General features: G+C 56.7%; 1 protein-coding gene across 1 annotated transcript in view; it reads right to left on the minus strand.

The window, feature by feature from the left end:
* UNC5B (unc-5 netrin receptor B) overlaps window positions 1-20924 on the minus strand; it is a 32462-nt gene that overhangs the window by 1602 nt on the left and 9936 nt on the right. Inside the window, exons 2-13 of the mRNA XM_032191120.1 lie at window positions 8951-9172; window positions 7115-7258; window positions 5752-5855; window positions 4719-4899; window positions 4401-4568; window positions 4052-4216; window positions 3040-3072; window positions 2000-2194; window positions 1465-1857; window positions 1189-1276; window positions 938-1106; window positions 581-814 (exon numbers count right to left, since the gene is read on the minus strand). Of these exons, the coding sequence (XP_032047011.1) occupies window positions 581-814; window positions 938-1106; window positions 1189-1276; window positions 1465-1857; window positions 2000-2194; window positions 3040-3072; window positions 4052-4216; window positions 4401-4568; window positions 4719-4899; window positions 5752-5855; window positions 7115-7258; window positions 8951-9172 (2096 nt within the window). The remainder of the gene's footprint in view (window positions 1-580; window positions 815-937; window positions 1107-1188; window positions 1277-1464; window positions 1858-1999; window positions 2195-3039; window positions 3073-4051; window positions 4217-4400; window positions 4569-4718; window positions 4900-5751; window positions 5856-7114; window positions 7259-8950; window positions 9173-20924) is intronic.

The following is a 20924-nucleotide window of genomic DNA, read 5'->3' on the forward strand; positions in this document are numbered from 1 at the left end:
CACAGAAAGGCCGGGTGCTTCCAAGAACCCCCTCCCCAGGTGCCACCCTACCTGTTTTTACCACAATCCCACTGTCCCACCAGCAACTCTTAGGAGAGAAACAAAATCCAGGCAGCAGAGCGCTGCCTACACCTCCACCTAGAGGCACTACGGCAATCCTGACGCGGCAGGACAAGGCACAGGGAATTGAATGGCCACGGTACTCTGTGCAGCCAAAGCACCAAAACCTGAGCCCTTCATGTTGTGCTCAATGCTGTCTGTGCCGTGAAACCTCCCCAGGAGGGGAGAGAAGCACCTCCAAGCATCCAGAAGGACGTGGAGAGCAGTAAACATGCTTATTATTTAAGCGCGGTCACTTTTCAGGGAGTTGCATCAGGCTGGCTCCTCCCTGGAGCAGCACCCTGCCACCCTGGGAGGTGGTGGCACCCAGGGTGTCCTTCCCAAAACATCACCCTCCTGAAGCTACCAGACCTTGGCTGCATGAGGAAAACAAAGCACATTGGGGAACAAACCCCCAGACGGCACCCAAAGGCTGACATGAATCAGTGCTGGGTGAATGACAACTGGGTGGCTGTGGTACCTTCAGGGCGTCCGGCGTGTCCTCCAAGCAGTAGACCTTGAGGTTGTACTCCAGGGAGGTGCAGACGGTGGGGGCGAAGATGGCCAGCTGGAGCCTCTTGATGGCTGACCTGGAGTAGGACTCCCCCACGAAGACGTAGGTGCCCAGCTGGTCGAGCAGAACGTGGCAGCACTTGGCTTCCAGCTGGCAGTAGCAGGGGGTGTTGAGGGTCTCCTCATCCAGGGTCACGACTTCCTACAGGGACAGACGGGAAACCAAGGTTTGGGGTCAATCCTTTGCTCAGGAGGGGGTGCTAGAGGAGGTATCCCACAGAGCTCGTGGCCCTGGCTGACTGAAGAAGCAGGGCTTGCTCGTTACCTCCCAGTTTCCCTGGTGGGACTGTGTTTTCAGCTGGAAAATCCAGTCGGAGGAGGCGACGTCGGCGCAGTGGGGAATGGTCAGGACGACGGGGCGGCACAGCAGCAGGCCGGTGGGGCCGCAGGTCACCGCCGGGCTCAGCACCGTCTGCGTGCCTTCGGAGGGCAAGCTGGGGAGAGGGGGCACCCGTTGGAGCGAGGAGCCCCACAGTGGGTGACAGAAAGTGGAAGGGAGGGCACGGTGAGACTTACAGGGCGCTCTCCGCCTTGTTGATGACCAGGTACATCTCGTAGAACTTCCCCTGGGGGATGGCCCCGTGGGGCACCAGCAGGCTCACCCCTAGCACAGCACACACAGGTGTTAGATAGTCCCAAAATGAGGAGGGAGAAGCCCCCCCCAGACCCAAAAGGTGAACCCAAGGTGAGCTAGAGCACCCCAGAGCATCCCAGGGGGAACATCTCCAGATGTTCCTCAGCTGCACCACTCGCCCCAGCCAAAAACACCTTCCTCCCCAGCTCAGGGCTTACCCGTGCCAGGGATGGTGAGCCTTCCCCCTAGGTAGCCAAAAGTCCCGCTGGCGCTGCTGCCATGCTCCCGGGGCAGGCCAAGGAGATGCTGGGAGCCCAGGGCTTTGCTCCGCACGTTCCCAAAGTGCCCTTCCCTACTGCTGTCCCCTGGGTAGGTGCCAGTTGTGGGCCCCCCACCCAGCAAATCCGTCCCGTCGTGGAGGCCTGGCGACGAGGAGGTGGTGGAGGAATTGTAGACCTTGATCTTGAGGTTGGGCAAGGGGTCGAGGAGCGGGGAGTTGGTCATGGGGATCTTGTCGGAGGAGTCCTGCAGGGCGTACATGGGGCCGCGGTACACCCCGGCGCTGGCCGTCAGGTCAGGCTGCATGGAGGGGTGCAGCAGCTGCGGGTTGTCTGCGGGAGGAGGGAGGCATCAGTGGAAAATCGGGGGTGTAGAAGTGGGAGACACCTGCAGGAATCACCCCCAGGTGCCCCTGGAAAATGGGAGCTGGAGGCTCACCAGGAGGCTGCCCCCTGCACGGGGCACGTCCCTTACCATGCCGAGATGTCTTGAAGTTGACCGGGTGGAAGCCCCCCGTCAGGGCAGCTGACGAGTCCGTGATGTCCGTGTCGAAATCCCGGCACCGCCGCCGGTACACCACCACCCCCACGGCCATCAGGATCACGATGAAGACGAAAATGGCCACCACCAGCCCGGCGTACAGGGCCACGTCGCCCGTGGCCTCCAGCACTGGGAGGGATGAATGAAAGGGGGTGAAATGTTATGTTTATGCAGCTTGAACTCATAAAATCAACTGTAATATCCTAATATAGACAACCCCGAGCTCACAAAGCTCATACATACATGCCCAAGCTACACATCCACCTGGAAAGGGCAAGAGTTGACGCCAACAAGAAGTCAGATGCCACCACCCATGAGACGCAGACACAAGGTGCTGTGTGTGGCCACCAAGTAAATCCCTCTGGCAGCCAGATCTGAAGGCACAGAGCCCATCTTTCACTCCTTCCTCCCTTCATGCTGCCTGTACCGCTTTGTTTCTATGGTTTCATGCTCACACGAAGCCCTGCCCTCATGATCGCAACCACCTCAGGTCTATTTTGTTTCTGGGAGGTTTTTATCCAAAGGGAGAACTCGCACCACCCTACAGCACGAGCTACTCCAAGCCCCCCTGTTTCTGCCGAGCAAGCAGAGGGCTCTCCTCATCTTTACATCACCCCATCTGGACGCCAAAACCAGAAACCCTGGAGCTGGGAGCATGGGGAGCATCAGGAAGGGTGCCCTTGGCTAGGGTGACGATGCCTGGAGCAGCTTTGGTGGAGCGATGCTGGACACCTCGTGCTGTACCCAAGAACTGCATGCAGCCAGCAGCAACAGGGGGGACAGGAGCAGGGGGTGCGATAGCAAGGCGTAAAGCGTGGCACGTGATTTAAGGCACACAAAAATTTTGGGGGTAGGTTTTTAGTTGCTTCCCCTTCCCACCCTGCCCTTCCCTGGAGCCCTGCCATGGGGGAAACGGAACGAAACGGACACGATGCAGCGCGAGGAAATAAAATGGCCATGAAATGAGCACTTACGGTGGCTTTTGGGTTCGCTTAGAACTCTTTTATCTGTTAGGAGAAACAAAGTTAGAAAAGAAAAGGTGATGACGGTGTGATGGCGGGGTGAAATGACGCAAAACGCAGGCGCAGCTGGGCGGTGCGTGGGGGCACGGGGAGCTCTGCGGGTGGCTCTGCTGCCACTGCGCCTCCACCAACCCCACTGCTGAGCTCTCCAAGAGGGAAGTGGCCACAGGATGTGTCCTGGGACACATGCCCCAAGCCCCTGGTCTAATGTGGATGCTGGAGCAGGAGGCTTTTGGGGATAAAGAAAGGGGAAATTGGTGTCATGCGGCAGCAGGTGGCAGCATCAGCCTTTGGTGCGCCTGCTTGGAGTGCAGCACGCACTGGTAGTGGTGTTTTTTTCCCTAAAAACCTAGAAGCTAGCTGCTGCTTCAGAGCTCCTACTGAGCACTGACATTTTCGCAGCGGGGTTGAGAAAACCTGCAGGATTGCCCGCACTGACAACAACCAGCACGGTTTCAGCAGACCCTGAACCTAGCATGGTTTCAGAAGGCCTGGTGGGACAGTGAGGTCCCACAGCGGGCACCAGAAATCCCCCAAACCTTTCTTTGCACTGGCCGAGAACTAGCTTTAAACTAATAAATTTTTAAAAACTGAGTGAATTTTTAAAAAATGCTAAGAAAACCTTTCTGGGGCCATGCACAACCACCAGCAAGCCTTGCTTCAGGAAGGCGCTGAGCACCTCCATGGGCACAGAAAGCTGAGACACCCCTCAACCCCACCACCCTGGAGACCTTCAACCCAAGAATTTCCATTTTTTTTGTCCGTTTTTGCACACTGATCCTCCCCCTCTGAACCCATCACCCTTTTCTGAAGGCCAACAGCCTTGCTGCAACCAAAACTGATGTCTCCTTCCTGCGCACCGGGGAGACCACAGAAGCAAGAGGAGCAGGGCCACCATCCTCTCGGGGCCACCATCCCCTCGGGGCCACTGTCCCCTGTCCCCTCAGCCTCCCCACGCACTCACTGTGCAGGCAGAGCCCGTCGGTGCAGTTTTTGGAGTCGAGCAGCACGCCGCTGCAGTCCTTGCCGCCGTTGCGGGGGGCCGGGGCAGCGCACTCGCGGCTGCGCCAGTGGGTGCACTCGGTGCTGCAGGCCGACCACTTGCTCCACTCCGTCCACGCGCCGTCCACTGCGGGCCACCAAACACAGACACCGGGCTGGGGACGCTTCGGTACGGCCCCCCCAGGATGGGGAACGAGCGTCTCCAGCAGAGGAAAAGTGCCCGCTCCTGAACCCCTCTCCTTGGGGAGCGGGAGCACGGGGGGACCGTGGAAGCCGGGGGTAGGACCTCGGGTTTCTGAAGTGCCCCTTACCTGGGCAGAGGGTGGTGCAGGTTATTTTCTGGAAGGGCTGCCCGTCGCAGAAGGAGCCGCCGTTGAGCGGTGCGGGGTTGGTGCACGTCCGCGTGCGCTTCTGCCAGCCCCGGCCGCAGCGGTTGTTGCACGGAGACCACTCGGACCAGGTGGACCAGCCCCCGTTCACTGCAGGAGGAGAGGGACACGTCAACACCCAAAACCACAGCGACCACGCCGACAGAGCCCAGCAGGGAAGGTGCAGACAGAGCTAAAAGAATGGTTCACCCCCACCCCGGGTCACAAACACGGCCCCTTCCCGATGGCGAGGGTGGGTACCGTAGACAATGACGGCGGCCGTGGTGCTCCGGCGCTTGGCCACAATGTTCTTGGCCATGCAGGTGTAATTGGCAGTGTCCAAGAGGCGGGCCTGCTTGATGATGAGATTGTGATCGATGGTGATGAGGAAGTTGGTGTCCTGGGTGGGATCGATGACGTCCTCGTTCCTCAGCCACTCCACCTGGCAAGAGGAAAGGATGGGATGGGGGGAGGACGTGTGGGAGGACGGTGATTAAGCTGAGCAGGAATTTGGCCGGGAAAAGCACATCGTAGGCGTAGTGGAAATGCCCATCCCACATGCTTCCCCCACCAGGATGGTCTGCAAAGGGCCCCAAATTAAGCCACGACCCAGCTGCTTCAATGCTCGCTGAAATCTCTTGGTGCCAACGGGGCACAAGAGGTCTGCGTGGGCATGAAGAGCGCGCCAAGCCCAGCAGCTCTTTGCTCGTGTTGCACGGCCACTTCCACGGACTTTCCACGGCTGGCTGACCCCGGGCGAGTTGCTCCATCGAAGGGTGGCAATGCGGGGTGCAGCACTCAACTGCAGGGCTGCCCATTAGTTCCTGGGCTGTGCTTAATGAGGCTGTTTGGGGTGGGTGTGAGCTGATAACATCACCGCGTGGGCACGAGCAAGGACAAACAGCAGACTGGGGGGCCTGATGGGGAGAGCAAACCCCCCCTGGAGCAGTCCCAAAGACCTCCTCATCTTCGTTGCTGCGTTGGCTAAGGCTGTGGCTTCTCAGAGAAGCCACTGGGCAGCTCCTCCTCTCCGGGAGAGCTGGCCTCTGATGGGTTTCCAGCACACCAGGGGGTGAGGGAGAGGTGGGCAGAATGGGTGCTGAGGTTATGTGCGCTGTTCAAAGCCAGAACAACAGACCCACCACCCCAAATAAACAACCCCGCTGAATAACGAGAGCTGGCAGTCTCAAAGCACAGCTGCAATCCATCTGCAAGGACCTGGCTCGTCTCTCCCCGCATCTCTCCATTTTTGGGGCTTCCCTTGTGGGTTTTTTTCTCCAGGCTGTGCGCTCACCTCCGCCTGCGGCACCCCCTCGGGGGGCCGGCACTGCAGCAGCACCTCGTGCTCCAGCGGCACCTCCTTGCCCAGCGGCTCCTGGTCGAAATTCTTCCGTAGGTCTGGAGGAGAGGGGGAAACCCAGTGGTTATCGGCACGTGGCAGAAACGGGGCACCCACACAAACCTCAGAGGGAGGAGAGCATCGGTGCGCACACACAGGAAAATTTCTCTGCATCAAAACGCAGCCTGGAAGGATGGGGCCAAATTGCCAGCTGCCCAAAGTGCATTTTGGGGCACTTTTTTTGGAGCGGGGCAGTGAGATTTGCACAACCGCAGGGCTCCCATGCATGCACCAAAGCAATTTCCCAGGTTTCAGGGCTGTGGGAGGAGCAGGAGCCCCCCTGCATCACTAGGTGGTGCTGCAATCCTCCGCTCCAGCACCCAAAAAATGGGCTTTCTGCCAGTGCAGGGCACCACGAATTCGGGAGCTGCCCACCCCTGCACCTTCCAGGGGACACCAGCACGGTGATCCCATGCCTTGCCCACACCTGCTGTGAGCACACCCTAAACACAGGCCGCGCTGTGCGTCCAGCCCATGATGCAAGCCTCATTTTAAGGGATTTAACTCATCATATTTCCAGCGGGATGTGGCACCGGGACGTTAGGCAGTGCCACACAAAAGGCTTTGATCCAAATGACCAGGTACGAAGGAACTGGGAGGGCGTGAAGCTGACAAGCTTGTTAGCAGGAACTGCATGGGCAGCGTTAGGGAAAGAGGCCGATTTATGGCTTGGCAGAGAGTGCCACACTCAAGGAGCTCCTGTTACAGGATGCTGGAGATACAGGAGGCGTCTTAAACTGCTTCATCTCATCTGAGCTACGCTCAGCTGGGGCCAGCTCGGGGACAAAAGGGTTTCCTTTGGTGGCCAGCCCCGTGCTGGGTAACATTTTCCTTGTTGAGACTAAATCCTCCAGGGACGTCAGCAACGTAGCTGATTCACCAGCCACCCCCGTTTTGGATAACACGCCGGGTTATTAGCCCTCTAACAGCGAAATCTGTTTACCACTCGGGAAACCTGCCCGTTCCCCTATAGCTCTGCCGTCTCGTTTGCCCCGAGAGCCAATTGAGCCGGGTAACAGCCTGATTAACTCGCCCTTCATCAGGCTGACACCCACAGACAGCGGCTTCGAGAAGTGACGGATGACAGCGGGGACTCCGGGGACGCGGAGCCGCTGATTCAGGGAAACGGCGCGAGGTGCTAAGCGCCGGGTTATTGCCCGTGAGAAAGCACCAGGAGGAGCTGGGGGAAGCAGCATTAACCCAGCTGGCACCACAGCCTCTCACCAGGCCGTGGGGACGATGCCCAGCGGGCACTTACACGCGATGCGGACGTAGGCCCTGCGGCTCTTGGTGGTGCCCGCCGAGCTCCAGGCCACGCACTGGCACCAGTAGTCCTCCAGGCCGAAAAGCTCCTCCACCTGCTGCCGGGACACCTCGATCTGCACCTCCCGCACCAGCAGCCCTGCCAGGGGACAGAGGGACAGAGGTGAGACCGAGGCACCCAGGACGCGCTCCCCAGGGCTCTGGAAAGGCGTCTGAGGAGGGTGAGGTTTCCGTGAAGCGCCGACCCCTCGTGATGTGGCCGCACGCTCCCTGGCTGTGATTTCCTTAGCTTGCTGTGAGGAGCAATTACTGTCTCCCTGCCACCTCCCTGACAGACGTGCACCGAGGAAATATCACTTATTTTGCCACTATTAAGGGGATAAAAAAAAAAAAAAAGGTATCAGGCCAAGTGCTCTTGGAAGAATCGGGGCTCTCAAAAAGACCCAGACCTCCAAAGAGATGCTCCAAAACCTCTCGTCTCGCCTGAAAGGCTCGGCCAAGAGGGTCAGGAAAAGCAGAGAGGGATCCAGCCAGGGCTCTGCTGCCTCTGTAAGCACTGCACGTGAAGATGCCATACCCCAAAAATTGTAGGATGAGCTTATGAATCACTACTTAAATGGCTTACACGCATCCAAACACGGCTGCTTTTCCAAACGGTCCCTACTCATCCAGCTGAGTTATCCTCTCTGACTTGGCCTATTTTTGCTTTCTTCCGCGTGAAATGCTTCGGATGCAGTCAGAGCCCTACAGAGCGTGCTTTGTTCAAGACACATCATCTTAAAAGTTATTCTTTTTTTTTTTAAGGGTCCCTTTTTCCAAGGTTTTAACCAAGGATGCCGAAAAGGTGCGGACACCTAACCGTGCTCATCATGCTCGTCAGCAGCTCTCCCTCCTGACAGCAGATGCTGCAAATGCAGATTTTCAGAGCAGCAAACTGCTCTGGTTCCAGCTCCTTTCCTCAGGGTGGCTGCTGGGCACATGTGCCCGAGCCTGCGTGTGTTTTCCACGCACGGCATCACCTCCGCACTGAAGTTGCTGTCAGGTTTTTCACCGGTAGCAGCAACAGCAGCTTTGAAAGCTGGACGAAGAACACGTGTTTTCCTCCCCAAACTGCCCACATGTTCCCTTGAAGCTGGTTTCTCCAGCATGTTTTACTCCTCAGTGCTCTTCCCCTAAGCCCCTGATGCTTTGCCTTGAAGATGTTATAAATAAACGGCCCCTCGGAGAGCGGCTCCGTCACCACCAGGCACCGGCTTTGCCCTCCAGCAGTGCTTCACCATCCAACACCAGAGGTACTGCTGCAAGGCAGAGGCTTCCCTCGTGCCCTAATAAGCCCCATCATCCTCGTGCTGCTGCCCAGCTCCTCTCTTAAGGCTCACAGATGATAAGAGAAAAAAGTTGTGCGTGGACCAAGGAGGTGGGAAACGTGTTAAAGTGACTTTGTGGGGCTGCAGCCCCCTGGGAATGCTAAAACCAATGGCAAAGAGGTCTGCTGGAGGAGAATAATCCCCGGCGTGGAGGTGCAGTGGAAAAAAGAAACTTGGGAAGGAGGAAGGAGATTGGGAAAGTCTCTGGGGTAAGGACAAAGGACAGCAAGTCAGCCTGTTACAGTCCCATAAAAGAGTGGTGCCATTCGGGGTGAGAGACCCTGGGGATGGGAGGAGGAGGAGCAGGAGGCATCCTCCAGCCCCAGGATGGATCCCAAACCCCTACCCAGCTCCTGGCCCACAGCCCCATCGGTCAGAGAGCCCCGAGAGGAAAGAAAAGGGCAGGAAAAGCTGGAAAAAGAGGGGGCAGCAGGCAGGAGGGGTGGCGGGGTGCTTGCGCTCACCCGTGACCTCGTCCAGGTCCTCCTTGGTGACGTGGTCGTTCTGGTTGACCCACTCCCCGTTGCACTTGAAGTAGATCTGGGTGGCGGGGTTGGCCCTGCAGACGAGCTCCACAGGCTTGTTCTTCACGATGTAGGCGTCCTGCGGCTCCAGCAAGAAGTGGGGCAGCGTCTCCGCCGGGGCCGAGGGGAAGGAGTCGGGCAGCACGTCGCTGTACTCCAGCCCTGTGGGGCGAGTGCATGGGGGAGTCAGGCCCAGCCCAGCCCAGCACCTCCCCAAGGATGCTCAGAGCTTTTCCCCAGGGGAAAGCAGATCTCTGCTAGGTGGGGAGCATCTTGCTTGGGTGCCCTGCTGACCCCAAACATCAGCAGCCTGATAAAAACCTGATAAAAACCACACGGACGCAGAGGGGCGCACACACATTGGGGTGTTACTGCTTAACCTGCTGCTTGCGGGCACCAGGCAAGCTTGTAGGTTGCCCAGCGGGGCTGATCCTCACACCCCCAAGAATTAAGGAGCCTGCTCTCCTCTCCTGCAGCTCTGCTTGCCAGCGCCAGGCACTGCAGCAAACATCAGCAGCCTGCAGAAACACCTCCAAGAGCTGGCGCGGCAGAAAAGAGCCCACTCCCTCCGTCACCCTTTGGCAAGGGGGCTCGGAGAGACTGGGAAGGAAACCGCCTGAGATGGCAGCAGGAGGAGGAGGAGGAGGAGGAAGCCGCACGTGCCAAGGAACCGAGGTGCCCAAGCTGCCTCCCCAGCAAAAAAAACAGCGAGCGAGGGGAAAAAAAATAACAAACCCACGCGAGGTCAGTCGTTTAAAATCCATTTAGGAAAATTGACTTTCCATTTCCATTTAACGCAGCGCTACGGGAGAGCAGTAGGACATTCGTCATAATCCATTAACTGCTCTTTTGGAAACAATGAATTAAACTCGGGGCTAATTCCTGTCTCCCTGGCTCTTCCCCACCTCTCCGGCCATTCCCTCCCCAATTTTGCTCGCCGGGCTGTGATTTTCTCGGCACCCCACCACTTGCACGGGACACAGGGCATTGAGGAGGCACTGTATCAGAGCAGCAACCACCACCTCTTTTTCCCCCATTTACAACTCAATTTTGCATCTGCCAAGCCGTCTTTGCACTTTTTTTTTCCCTTGTAAACCGTTCTGGTGCCATAAACCTAAATTTCCTGGCACAGGGGGCAGGCAGGAGATAATCCACAGGGCTGGCACGAGAGGCAGCCAACAAAACTCAACTCAAGGGCTTGTGTGAAAACCTCTCCCCAGTCACGCTGCGCTCCTGCAGAGCCGGATCCAGGGCTTGGTGGCTGGGGATGTGTACAGAGCATCCTCCAAAAATCACCACTGCGGTGCCAGGGTGGCTCCCCTGGCAGCCCCCAGTGCTCCTGCCTGGGTTTTTGGGGGTTCCCACCTACCGCCTCCCCTTCGCTCCACAGGAGGTGGCCGCTTGTCTCCCACCTCCCTGTTTTGGGGCGGAATTCCCAGATTATCACCATCCCAACATCCTATATAGCTCAGGACCCATGGCTCGCCTACGTGGCATGCTCGAGCCGCCACTTGAGCACCATACCCGTTTCCTAAAGGTTACACAGCACATCAGGACCTGCTTTGCAGCAAACAATCGTGAACCATGCGCACTCAGAGGATGAGGACACAGGCACTTGAGGCGATATGAGCTTTAGTGGTGAAAAAGGGGTGCTTTTTTCCCCAAGCCACACGGTATTTCCCAAAGGGACGGCGTCTTGAAGCGGTTCCAGGAAGCGGTACCCACCGGCACCTTCATCACAGGGAGGATTTTCTGCTAAATCCTGCACCCACTGCTGCAAACCTCCTCTCGGCAAAAAAAACAGGGTGAAAACAGCCCAGAAAGGGGAGAAAAATCACAGAGAAAGGAGAGAAAAGCCAGGGTGAGAAGAAGAAAAGCCCATAGGATGTGACACGCACCCCCGGGCGCCGCTTGGCATTTTCTGCCACATTGGGCAATCCAGAGGCTTTCTGGGGGGCAATAAAAAGTCGTGAGGCTTCTCTAAAAAGGGTCCTCGTGCCTCCCTGACCCCGCTCTGAAAAGGGGCCCTAAAGGGCTTGTAAGGGCTCGATGGACACCCACAAGGACTCCCTGTGTCCCTGGGGATAGCCAGGGAGGTGAGGAGTGAGACAAAGCCATGCCGGCCCCTAAGTGCTGCGCTCGCGATTCCCCGAGTTGTTTGACACCTGTCGCATCCTGAGAAATCCTGGGATGCAAACGCTGCTGTAGGATGCTCAGGGACAGCCTGGGTATCAGGGCTCTGCATCGCTCAGGTCACACCCAGGAGCACCGAGGGATTTGAGGAGGAGGAGGAGAAGGGACTAAGCCCTGATGCCAAGCGGAGGAGGAGCGGCGAGCTGGAAAAGGGAGGAGGGGAGAACAAGCATGGACTTCTCTCCAGCCTCCTCTCCCCCGTTCCCTCATCACACGTTTTAATCCTGCGGGCTTGAGCCGGATGATCCGCAGCATCTGCTCCCGGGGGAGTTAGGTGCAGATGTTGGCAGCCTGCGCCCTCGATGCGAGAAGATCACCGACCGTGGCGGCACCTCACACGGTGAGGCACCGAGCCAGCACCAGCCCCCTCCCGCCACCCCAAACGCATGGCACGAGGGATGGAGAGGCCGGAAAGCAATTCCCCCGAGCTGGGAGAACCTCCGCAGGACAGCGTTAAAATCCTCTCTCCTGCAGTTGTTATCCCTGCAAATATTTGGGAGATTACAGGAGCATTAGCGGCGGCAAAGCCCTGTGCCCATCGCCGGGACATGTCCCCATGTGTGGACACCACACAAAGATTAAGCACGGAGCTGGGAGCCTGGGTTTTTGTTGTGTTTCTCCAGCTAAACAGGGGTGCCCAGCTCATGGGGGTGTCCCGAGGCTTAAATGAAGGAAGAGCAAAAGGTTTCGAGGGGTGATGGTGGTAGATGCAGAGCCACGGGCTGGCTACCTGGTGGGCAGTGCCCATTCCCAAGGGCTTCCCATTGCAGAAAGCCCTCCTGGGACAATTCTGGGCTCAGCAAAAAGCGGCTGAGCTCCAAGAAGCACCCTCTCCCCCTGAACATCCCACTCACCACATTGTCCCGAGGGCAACGCCAAAAACCCTCCGGCATCACCAGGGGCTGACGCAAACCGCAGCGAGCGGAGGCAAGCGAGGCGGGGAGGGCACAGCGGGGCTGCCACCACGTCCCACGAGGACCTCCCAGCCCTCGCCTGCAAGGTGCTGATGCAAAGCTCTGAGCTCGTTAGCTCAGCAGCCCGCGTTAACCTCATTAACCTCTCCACTGCAGGACGGAGCCCAAATCGGAGCGGGGGACCCCAGTGGGATACAAGGCTGGGGGCGCACGAGGGGGGGATGTGGGTAAGGAGGGTTTGGGAAGGGAAAAAACGAGGAACATGGGTATCCAACCTCTTTTCCACATCCCTGTGGAGTCCAACACGTCTCCCAGACCCGTGAAATCCCAAGACTTGATTGCACCCAACCCATGAGCAGGGTGCTCAGTTCAGGACCTTTTGGCTGACATTTGCTGCCCCCAAAACCAGCAGATCCAAGCCCTGGGGACCCAGCAGGGGCAACACACCCGGCACGGAGCAGCAGGGCTTGGCAGCTTCATCCCGTCACCTCCCCTCCTCTATTTCAGCCAGGGGACACAGGACATGGGACAGCTCTGCCCCCAGCGTTTCGGTGCAGCTCCCCAGACCGGCCGGCTCCCCGCAGCAGGCAAATGTTGTAATTACAGAGGGCGCAGTAATGAGGGGGTGCTCCCAGCCAGCCCTAATTACACCCTTGGAGAAAATAAGCAGATTCCTCTCCCAGCGAAATTAAAAGCCTGCAGACGGACGCCCGCGCTGTGCACCTTTATTAAACAGGGCTGGATGTGGAGGCAGGGAGGGGAGGGAAAAGGCAGAGAAAGCAAAGTCTGGGCTGAAAAAGGGTGGGACAGAGGAGCCAGGCAGCACCAGGCCTGCTTTGCATGCAACAGCCTTACCGAACCAAAACCAAAAATCATCACTTCTTTTTTTTTTTTTTTTTTTGCAAAATTCATGGGTCATGCTCTGGCAAAGGGTCCCCTTCAGGGGAAATCCCACGAGAGCATCCCCATGCTGCTGCAGCCTCCGGACCCAAACACAGCCCTGCTGCAAGGGTCCCGAGGCACGGGAATCCCCAAACCTCCATCCCCAGATGCCGATAATGGGGCTGTGCCCAAAACATCCCTCGCTGCGAGCTCAGAGGAGACAGCTCCCTGCGATGCCTCGCGCCTCCCCAAAAATACCCAAGGAGAAGGAAAAAAGGAGGAATTACTTAGCAAATCCCCGTTACACCCTATCGTGCTCAAGTCTTTTGTGCTACTTCACACATTTCCTTCAGGGTCGTGTTGGAAAACTATCAACAAATTTCATCTACGCCGGCTCTCACCGGGGCCCAGCCACTTGGCTTTGTGCTGTTTTAATGCCATTGCCGCGCTCCCCTCGTGCAGGCTGCTCTGTTTACCCAGCCACCACGTTATTTTTAATGGATATCATAATTATACGGGCTTTATTTGTTTGCTCTGGCTCGGAGAAGGAAAAGAGCCAGCAGCAGATAAGGTGGCCGTACGCTGGTTATTCACATCTACGGCATGCGCTGCCTGCCCGTTGTGCAAAGAATAACAATTCCAGCGAGGAAAGAGAGAGGGGAAAGGAAAACGGGGAATGAAGAGGGACTTGTTGCCCCAGCTGATGCCAGAAAGTCCAGAGAACTACGAATTATCAATCGGAGAGGTGGCGAATCAAGGGGAGGATGAAAGCTCTCCTCGGCAGGACCGCGGTGGGCGCGCACGCAACAGGTCCCCTCTCCCCTCTCCAGGCTGCTTCCAAATGCCAGCTCCCAGAGAAGCCGGGCCGCAGGCAGGAAGCGATTTCCTGTTCACACAAATTACATCCATATTTAAAAATGTAAATTCCCCAGCGCTCCAACTGGAGCCTGGCAATTCGGAGGCGGGCGTTTTGCAATGGGGTTTCTCGACATGCAAATGCGGAGGCAAACGCGTTTGCTTAGGGCATCCAAAAAAAAAAAAAAAAAAACACACTAAAAACCAGAGAAAAAAAAAAAACACAAAAACAACAAAGCAATTTAAAAAATCAGCACTGTGAAACTACCCAGGACAGGAGGTGTTCCTCCAGGAGGAGAAGGATGCTCTGCTGCCAGCCTGGTTATTCACCACGGGACGCCCCAGCTCCATATAAACCCTCCTGGGGCCAGCATGGGAACGCACAGGGCACAGGGCTTTGCCCTTGGAGCATCCCAATTCCCAGCTGGGAAGGGATGGCAGCAGCCCAGCAAGGCACAGCAAGGAGTTTCGGCAGCTGGAGGAGCGGTGCAAAGGGAGAAGAAGGAGCTCACTTTGCTTGGTTGTGCCTTTTTTTTTTTTTTTTGGCACCCGCCCTCTCCTCCCCAGCAGCTCCCCAAAAGCCCCGGGAAGCCAAAGCCTCCTGGAAGGCTGCTCCCTTGGCGTGAGGCTGTTGGTTGAAAAACACAAAACCTACTGCAAAATAAAAGGAGAAAACCAGCACATTCAATGCCCCAAATTAACTAGAAATTCAAATAGGGGAGCAATGTCAAAGAGCAGCTGGTTAAGACCCCTTTATTAAATGGCCTTTAAAGTTGCCCTTAATCTTTCAGATTTGTTGCCCTGATCAAGAAAAAAAAAAAAAAAAAAAAAAGCATTAACGGAGGATGGAAATATTCTGCTTTTGTCCTTTCTCTGCCCTTTTCTTCCCTTCTCGTTTCGCTGGGACAAACAGAAGGAAAAATGGGGGGAGGGAGAGAGCAGGGATAGAAAGAGATTGGAGGGGAAAAAAAAATAAAAAGAAATAATCCCTGATGCAGAATATGAAATATTAAGACTCTGCTCTCCCCCTCCATGCCAGCCCTGCCCCTGGTCCAGAAGAAAGCCCTCGGCAGGGCTCGCTCAGGGCCGAGGCTTCCCCATCCCCTGGCTGCTGCACTTGAATCCCTGCAGCAAGGCGCAGGTAGGGGAGCAGCTCCCAGCCTCCAGCTCTGCTCCTCCTGGAGGTTACCTCCAGTTATTTCGCACCAAGGCTTTACAAAGTAGAGCAAAAAACCCTGACGATGTTTGGGAACCAAGCAGGGGGGTGCTTAAAGCCAACAGGACCCCGGAGCCTGCTCCTTCCTTTCTCACCGCCGGCAATTTCCACCTTTTGACTGTTTCTTCCCCAATTTGTCCACGGAGGCTGGCCGCACAAAGCCAGCCCTGGCAATCCTTCCACCTTTTCTTCTCCCACGCTGAATTCCTCTTTCCTCCCTTTGTCCTGCCCCAAGTTGCAACCGGGGCTCCGGGCTCCTGCAGCCTCCGCCACCAGCCTCCTCCAAAGGTGACCCAAAAAAGTCCTCAGGGAGACAGGGTCTGAAGGCTGATGTATGCCAAGGAGCAAAAAAAAATTGATGGAAAGGGGAAAAAAGCCCCCCAGCCTCGTCCTCTTGTGCTATGGGTCCTGTTCTCTTGTGCCAAGGGTCCCCTCCTGTGCCGAGGGTCCCACCCTCTTGTGCCGTGGTTCCCTCGGTGCCTTCATTCCCACGAGTGATTTGCACTAATTGCTTTAAAGCTGGGGGCAGCACATTCCCCAGCATGCCCCCCCCGATGCCACTGGGCTGGGATTTGCTGTCAGCAGCCATAAATCAAAAAAAAAAATCAAATAAAATAGCAGGCAGTGCTACGGGAGCAGCGGGTCCACAAACCCACTGCGAGCGAATATCCAGCTTCTAAAACCTGGGACCTATGGGGCCCTGCAGGTGCTGTGGGCTCCATCCTGTGCCCTTAAAAGCGAGGAGGAGCGGCCCCCGTTCCAGGAAAATGCACTGCAGCAGGGCTCCTGCCCGTCCCGGGGGGCCCATCAGGCTACCAGCGCGTCCATCCAGCCTGATAGAGAAATTACTAATGTAAATTAATGGATAATTGAAGCCCTTTGGTCCTAAATATTTAAATTATTTAACAGGCAATTAAGAGCGAGGGAAAGGAAAGAGGAAAAGGGGCCTTAACCCCGCAGGTGGGTGCAGGGGGGGGGAGAAAAAATAAAAATGGAAGTGAGAAGAGAGCAGCGAGAGCCAAGCACGCACGTCAGGGGGAGGCTGCCAGCCGCGAGCACACCTCGCTGCGGGTTTTCGCCAGGCTGCCTTTCCCGAGGATGCCCCAGCCCCAGGGGGACCCGGTTCTACCCCAGTTTCTTTCCAGGAGAGGACGGCTTCAGCTGCTCATCCTCAACTATTTCTGCCCGTGGAAGTGGTGGCGACTTCCCAGAACCGACAGGATTTTTTTAGGGATTTTTAAAATTTCTGTCCCACCACCTAACCACGAGCCGACAGCATTCCCTTACATAACACCATCCCTAACCCCATTTTTTGTTGTTTTCTTTTAACCCTTGCATTCACCTGATCCAAACACCTTGAATCCGTACATTTCAAGCTTTTTTTTCAGTCCCCATCCCTCCCCAAACACACAAAGGGGCACTGGGATGAGCACCACCAGTGCGATGAGTTTCCCATCCTCAGAAAAACGCACAACGAGGAGTGGAACGGGACCAAAAAACCATGGGATTTCCTCCTCCTGCCTCCATCCCGAGCCAGCCAGGGATATTCCCACAGCTCCCCTGAGCCCTGGAGGGGGGGTCATGAAGGAAAATGCCCGGCGGCCCGTCAAGAAAAGACGTCATGTGGGAAAAAAGGCGTTTTAACAAAAGCGGTGCGTGCCCGGGGACGGCACCGAGGGCAGGGAGACGCAGCGAGACAATAGTGAATAGATTTCAGATTACATCCTGAACTCGCGGCCTCCTGGGAACGGGGTTATAAAAACCCTTTTTATTTTGTTTGTAGTCCAAAACAAACAAGTACATAAAAAGCCCAACGCCGAGGAGCCAGCCAGGAAGTGAGCAACATCTGGGAAACATCTGGGCCTGGCTGCCCCGCAGGCTGAGCCCCGGCACGGCTCCGTCTACCTGCTCACACGCTTCTGAGGGAGCCCCGGTACCCCAAATGCCATCCCCTGCCCCGAAAGGGAGCCCCTGGGGGAAAGCTGGGCCCGTCACCCCGCTCCTCTCGCCTGGGGAGCGATTTGGAGAATGCCCTGGTGCAGGGTTTTGGGCATTTCAGGATGCCCTGGTGCGGGGTTTTGGGCATTTCAGGATGCCCTGGTGCGGGGTTTTGGGCATTGCAGATGTCGAGAGCATTGCAAGATGCCTTGGTGCAGGACTCTGAGCATTGCAGGACACCCTGAACATCACAGGACACCCAAAATATCACAATATCACCAAGACTTAAAGGATAAACCAAGCACTGCGGGACACCCTGAGCATCAAAGGATGCCCTTGGGCAGGGCTCTGAGCATCGCAGGACCCCCAAGCTGGAGCTATTTTATTTTCTCCTTTCCCTTTCCCACCCCAAACACCAAACAGCTCCGCAACCAGGCAGCACCAACACCACAAAAGCGGCTGCGCAGCACCCAGCACCCACCGCCCCGTTCCCCATCCCGGACACGCACACTGCCATATAGGACCAGCAGCTACACGAGCGACACCACGGCTCCGTTTCAAGGGTAAATAATTAGAAAAGTCAATTAATTCCCCCCAGCATTGCTGCACGGTCAGCCCCAGTGCCTCGGAGCCGGGCACACGTGCGGCTTCTCTTTGAGAGTGCCAGCCTCAATCAGGCTTTGGGGAGCAGGGCGGGAGGAAATTAATGAAAGGCAAAGCTGATTACAAAGAACAATACAATGACTCAATCTGTTTCTCCTACCTCCATTGTATGAAGCTTTTTTACATTTTTAAAGGTTTCGCCTGGTCCCTCAATGCACAATGGAAGCACCTCTGAGGGAAGCGGTAATGGCCCTGGAGACTTTTGAGCAAGACTGGACAAAAACAGGGCAGAAACAATCCCGGAGGAAGGGCCAGATGATCTAACAGGTCTTTTGCATCTTTAATTTCTCACCCTTTTCTTTCTGCTCTTATTTCAGGCACAGTTTTTTTTTTTTTTGGCTGCCGCTAATTAGATGTTAATGCGGGAGCAGTTTCATTCCCAGCACATGGTGGAACCAAAAAAAAAACCCAACACGTGCCAGGTCTGAACACGAGGGATTGATCCTGAAGGTGCTGAGAGCTGGGGATGGCTTTTACCACCCTACCAGAGGCATCAAAGCTCGATGAGAGAAGCCAAGTGGCGCAGCACCAAGCCCTGATGCCCCGATCCTGCGCCCACCCTGCCGCAGATAGGGGACCCCCAGCGCCATGGGGGTCCTGGTGCCTGGCCCCCAGCTGGGACGAGAGCAAAAAGCTGCTGCTCCGAGCCCCGTTTATGACCTTCCACGGGGGGAGCCCGCTGACAGCTTCACGAGCTTTTTGTTTTTCAAGTCGTGGTTTTATATTTACGACCTGAAAGGGAAAGATGCAAGCAGGCAGAGCGTCGTGGGGCTATCTGCTCCCGACCTGCCCCCAGCCAGGCAGTTCCAGGAAGCCATAAAAAGCGATCACATTTCAGCCTCTTCCCCCCTCCTTCTTTCTCTCTCCTCACTAAAAACACCTCTTCTTTTTTTATTTTATTTTATTTTATTTTTTTCCCCACAGTGGTCATTTCTTTCTAATGCTCACCCCCCACCCCCCAAGGAAAAGCATCAAAAATTCATGCAGGAAGCTTCAGGGAAATCACAGGGGAAAAACAAGAGGCCCCACGTGCTGGGGAGCATCCTGGTGAAGGCGAGACCCCACTCAGTTTGGGGTATTTACATGGAAAAAGGTGGTCAGAAGCTGGCATTGGGGCAGGGACCACGTTCCTCTGCTTGATGACCAGGGGATGGAGGCACTTCCCAGCAGAGCCAGGCTGGGAACACCGAGAGTAAAGGCAGGAGCAGGGGGGCTGAGCTCTTATTTATAAGCTTGGTGGGGGAAAGAGGGCAAAAGTCCCCAGAACTCAGCATTGGGGCTGCAGAAAAATGCCTCTGGGACGCGTTCCAGCCAGCAGCTTGCCCCCCAGCAAGATAAGCGCCCTCCTTCACCTCCAAATTCCTTGGTGGAGGAGACAGCCCTGATTTTAACAGCACAGGGAGGTGCCACAGCCAGGACACGGTGGTGATAAGAGGTTGGTTGTTTTGTTTTTTTTTTTCTGTATTTTGTCTGGCTGCTGGCTCGGCCAGTGGGTCAAGGGCTTCCAAAATGCATCGCCAAAAACTGGTGGGGCACGGGCACACCAAAACGCCCAGGGCACACCAAGGTGCCATCCTGGGTGCTCTCTGCTTTTTTAAGCCTCATGAGCCAGGGCAGCGAGAGCCCTCAGCTAAGAGGCGAGTGAAAACCCTCCTTTCCCTGCCCTGGCCGGGGGTGGGATGCCAAAGGCAGCGCGCGGAGCAAGGGTTTGTGCCGCAGCCCCGGGCGTGGGGCCGTGCCCCACAGCTGCCTCTCATTACAGCTTCACCTTCCCCACTCCCATCCGCGGCTGGGCTGCGAGAGCCGGACGGTCTGGTACAGCCAGTCGGCAAGAGAGAGAAAATACTAATAAAAAAATATATATTTATATATATATAAAAAAAAAGACTTTCAAGCAGGGCTAACAATTTTCTCAGCGCACTGGGGGCAGTGAGTGGCATCCTGGGGTGCAGGAGCAGCGGGGCAGGGATGCGGGGAGCCTCCTCTCCTCTTCCCTCCCCTCTTTATCTGCTGCCTGGGGCTCTAGCCCGGCGCCTGCTGATAATCAGGGAGCGCATTTGAAACCCCGGCGCCAGACAGGATCCTTATCTCCAGGAATGCGGGATGGGGGCAGCCCCTGCAAGAGCTTCGGGAGAAAGGGGGGAGGCAAGAAGACCCCCCCTGCCTCGTCTGCTGGGTGCACAAGCACACGTGCAGGGACCAGAGGAGGGAGGAAGGGATGGGGTGGGTGACCGGCGGGTTGCACGGAGCCCAGTTCCCAGCCCCAGCGTGGCTGCAGGCGGAGGAAGCTCCCCGTCACCCGGCCTTGCGCAAGGGCCCTGTAATTATCCGGGGAAAATGGCCCTGCTTGGCTTTCCCATCGAGCCAAGGCGCCCGTGCCACGAGCAGCCCGAAATACTCAAAGATCTCAAACGGCTTGGGGACCCCCTGAGGTCGGAGCAGCCTTTATGGCAGGATGGAAGGGGGGAAAAATTATGAGCCCCCCCAAATCCTCCCCTCTGCCCAGCCCCGGGGACGTGCGCCGGAGCTGCCCGCAGGCTGCTGTGTGCTCCCAGCAGGCCAGGCAGGAATTTGGAGCAGGGAGGGAAGGAGAGGAGGAAAAAGACAAGCCAAGGCATTGGGTTCCTGCCTGCTGTGCCCCAATTCTGCGGGAAGCCCCACTCAGCCCACGGTGGCCATCCCGGTGCCAGCGCTCTTCCACGTCCCAGCCTAGTGGCACCTGCAGACCCCACTCGCTGCACCCTCTCGGGAAGGGGAGACCCGAAAAAACAGGCAGAAAACAACCCCAAAAGGGGTTTTCCCCCACGCCCGCCAGGGCAGAGGCGGCGGAGGCAGCGGTGCAAGCCGGCGCAAGCCCCACGTGGGCACGAGGAGAGCTCCGGGTGCAGACGTGAGGCACCAAAAGCAAGACCTGGAGCAGCACCAGGAGACGAGCGACCGCTAAATCCCAATGCTCTCAGCTCTGCCCCAGCCCTCCACGACCAGGGCACGATGCTCCAACACCCCGAAAAAGCCACGAGGGGTTGTTCCTGTAAGCAAATATTGCTCACCAGCCTTGCCCCACGCTCACAGGAAAGCACCACATGGCACAAGCAGGCTCAGCACCCCGTGCCATAGGTACGTGCATCCACAGGCAGCCCAGCTGTGCTCACATACAGCCAGCTCAAAAACCCTGTGCCAGTGCCACCGAACCCCCACAGGAGTTGTACACCATTAAAGGGATATTTAAAATCACTAATAAGGGGCTGATGAA

This window comes from Aythya fuligula, chromosome 7, assembly GCF_009819795.1.
Source record: "Aythya fuligula isolate bAytFul2 chromosome 7, bAytFul2.pri, whole genome shotgun sequence".
NCBI classification, from domain to species: domain Eukaryota; kingdom Metazoa; phylum Chordata; class Aves; order Anseriformes; family Anatidae; genus Aythya; species Aythya fuligula.